Below are 2,851 nucleotides of genomic sequence, written 5' to 3'. Positions count from 1 at the left end.
CTGCTGACGCCTCTCCCCCCCTCCCCGAGCAGCTGAATCCCACCCTTCAGTCAACGATGCTTCTCCTCTTCCTCTTCCTCCCGCCCTGGTGTCTCTCTCAGCCCCAAAGCCGAAGCGACAACGTCTGGAGGCTGTTAAGAAGCTCAATTTTGGCGTCGATGATGAATTGGCTCCTGATGTCCTCCGGGATGCTGGCCCAGAGGCGCCTCCTGCTCCCCAGGCTGCCAGGTTGGCCGCCTTGAACCCCACTTTTAGCAGAGGTGAGGGGAAGGGCCCTTTCCCTTGCCCCTACTAAAGGAACTTGGTGTTCTCCAGCTCAGACCGCGTGGAAATGAGTCGCATGGCCCCGCTGCAGACCGCACCACCCTCCGAGAAGAAGCGGGTCCTCAAGCGGCCACCCATCCTGGAGGACTACATCAACGTGACATCCACCGAGGGCACCAGGGTCTTCCTGGTCATGAGGGATGATCCTTCCAGGGTAGGAGTGGAGGTAAGGAGGGATCTGAAGGCTGGGCTTGCTTCTCTGTGACCTCCATCCATGTTTTGATGGAGCATGAAATGTTTGTGCTGGACATCGGTATGAAGGTCGGGATGTGTCTTCTGGTCCTTGCAGCTCCCTGATTCCCTGGGCTGGAATGCACGCCGGCCGCTCCACTTGCTGGGGGTGCCTTTCTCCTACCTGAAGGAACAAGTGAATGAAGAGGTATCAGATCTTATACTGACATTCCCGTCCTCCCCTGCCACCCCTGGATAGCCACATTGGCTCCCGAATCCCTGCTCCCCCCGGCCATGGGTTATCTGACCCCCTTCTCGCCCTCTTTGTGCTCAAGCGTCGAAGGCATGTTCTGGAGACGTCGCAGCAGCTGACAGAGATAATAAACAGGTGAGATGCTGGGATGAAATTCCACTCCTATCCCTGCTGCGCTGTTGGATGTGGCTCCCAAGATGTTCTGGTGGGGTCCAGGTTTTGGGAACCTGCGAGCAGAGGAACCTCTTTGCCCTCAGCATCCTCAGCTTGGGAAGTCGGGGTGTAATTCCCAGCCCTGCCCTGACTCCCTGAGTGGTTTAGGACAAATTAATTCTTTCTTGCAGTTGCCTCGAGAGTGAGACCAGTGCCGAGAGCCCGGAGCCCGGCGAGGAAGCACAACCGGCAGACGAGGAGGAGTCCACGCTGCATTGCCTCTGGGTTGACAAGTTCACTCCCCGGCGCTACATGGAGCTGCTCAGTGATGATGTGAGGTGCTAGGATAAGTGAGGGCTTGGGGTTGGGTGCGTTTACCACTTCTATAATTCTTTCTTAATGCTGTGGGATCAAGGTTTTATGGGGCTGCCGTTGATCGTGGGGCTTGTGGAAGCACTGGCTGGGGGGCTCTGTCTGTCCTAGCCCTGCCCGGAGGCGGTCCTGCTGCCGAAACCTCGGGCGGGCGTTTTTCAGCTGTAGGCTGTGGAGCTTCTGGCAAAAGAGACTATGAAAGATGACCAGAAGAAGGCAAAAAAGATGGGGTGTACTTTAGCCAGGAATTGTTGACTATTTTGATTGTTTTGGAATATTAAAAGTTTTGTAGGGATTTGGAAATTATGGAAGAGGCGGAGAAGCTCTGGCTTGAGCTGAGACAGACGAGGGACAGCAGGGATGGGGCCGATGTGGCTTGTCCTTGGTTGCCCTGTGGGCTAGTGGCTGAGCCGGGAAGGGAAGCTGCGATCCCGTGCTGTCCCAGAGAAATCCCAAGTGGAAACCTGAGCAGCTCTCCCGTGGCCGGGGGTGTCGTGCAACATGCTCGAGCTCTGTCTGGGCAAACATGCTCTGCGTTGCCTCCCCGGGCTCGGCTCCTTCCTCTGCGGGCCACCCTGGTTTTTAAGTCATGACGGAGAGGCTTTCTTCTGTCCTCGGCCAGATCCTCCCGAGGTTTGATGGGGTTTGGTTGCTTTCTTACCCGACACACAGTACACAAACCGCTGCCTTCTGAAGTGGCTCAAGCTCTGGGACACGGTGGTGTTTGGGAAGGAGAAGGCTGTGAACAAGGGCAAGCTCAGCACTGAAGCTCATCCTCCATTCAGCCAGCCCAAGGAGCAGCAGAATAAGTGGAAAACGAAGGTCCAGCTCACAGAGGAGATTCTGGAGGCTGAGCTGGACCAGCACAAGAGACCCAAATACAAGGTGGGCAGGACAGGACGCCACTGCGGTGGATCTCCCCTCCTATCCCCCTCATCCTGCCACCCTTTCTCTCCTCTCTCCTCTTCCAGTACAGATCTAGGAGAAATTGGTTTCCTCATTTCTTCTTAGTGAATATGGGGTTTTCTCATTTGTTCTTCAGTTTCAGCTTGAGTAACGTGATAACAAGGGGAGGGGAACAGACTTCCTCCAGCCAAATTAAATGGGCCAGTTGAGGAAAGACGTCCCCTTTTTAGCAGAGGTTGGTCTTGACTTTATTTGTTAGGGGCATATATGACAGGCCTTTGAGCTAGACTTTCTACATCCAGAAAAGAGCAATGATGCTCAAATGCTAAAGGGAGCAGAGATAACATACCTAGGGCAGCTTACCAGCTTCAGCCTGTCCAGTGAGAGGATATGAAAAATGGGAAGCAAAACCAGATAATAATGACATTGCTTCTCAGGAGTGTAATACTGGAAGGGATTTTGTTGAGCTGTTTCTACTTATTGCCCTGCAAACTTAAACATATGCATGAGAGGTGCTGCCAGGATGACTCTGTCACCTCTGAGAGTTTCTGTTATATTCTCCCTCCAGTGACTTTCCCTTCTCCCCATGTGTCTGTAAACCAGTGCAGCAGCTCCCAAGACCAGTTTGCAGGCTGCAGAGCCTCGGCCCCTTGCGTGGCACCCTCCGGCCGG

At 54.3% G+C, this 2,851-nt stretch overlaps 1 protein-coding gene across 1 annotated transcript in view; it reads left to right on the top strand.

The window, feature by feature from the left end:
- Positions 1-101: 101 nt before the first annotated feature.
- The window catches only part of CHTF18 (CTF18, chromosome transmission fidelity factor 18 homolog (S. cerevisiae)), a gene marked incomplete at both ends in the record, with an annotated part of 9,328 nt that continues 6,578 nt past the window's right edge, over positions 102-2,851 (top strand). Inside the window, 6 exon segments of the mRNA XM_009708559.1 lie at positions 102-228; positions 298-490; positions 614-703; positions 831-883; positions 1,093-1,234; positions 1,946-2,158. Of these exon segments, the coding sequence (XP_009706861.1) occupies positions 102-228; positions 298-490; positions 614-703; positions 831-883; positions 1,093-1,234; positions 1,946-2,158 (818 nt within the window).

Source organism: Cariama cristata, unplaced genomic scaffold, assembly GCF_000690535.1.
Source record: "Cariama cristata isolate BGI_N322 unplaced genomic scaffold, ASM69053v1 scaffold34469, whole genome shotgun sequence".
NCBI lineage: Eukaryota > Metazoa > Chordata > Aves > Cariamiformes > Cariamidae > Cariama > Cariama cristata.
The sequence above is the reverse complement of the archived record's forward strand: the minus strand, read 5'-3'. Positions and strand labels throughout refer to the sequence as shown.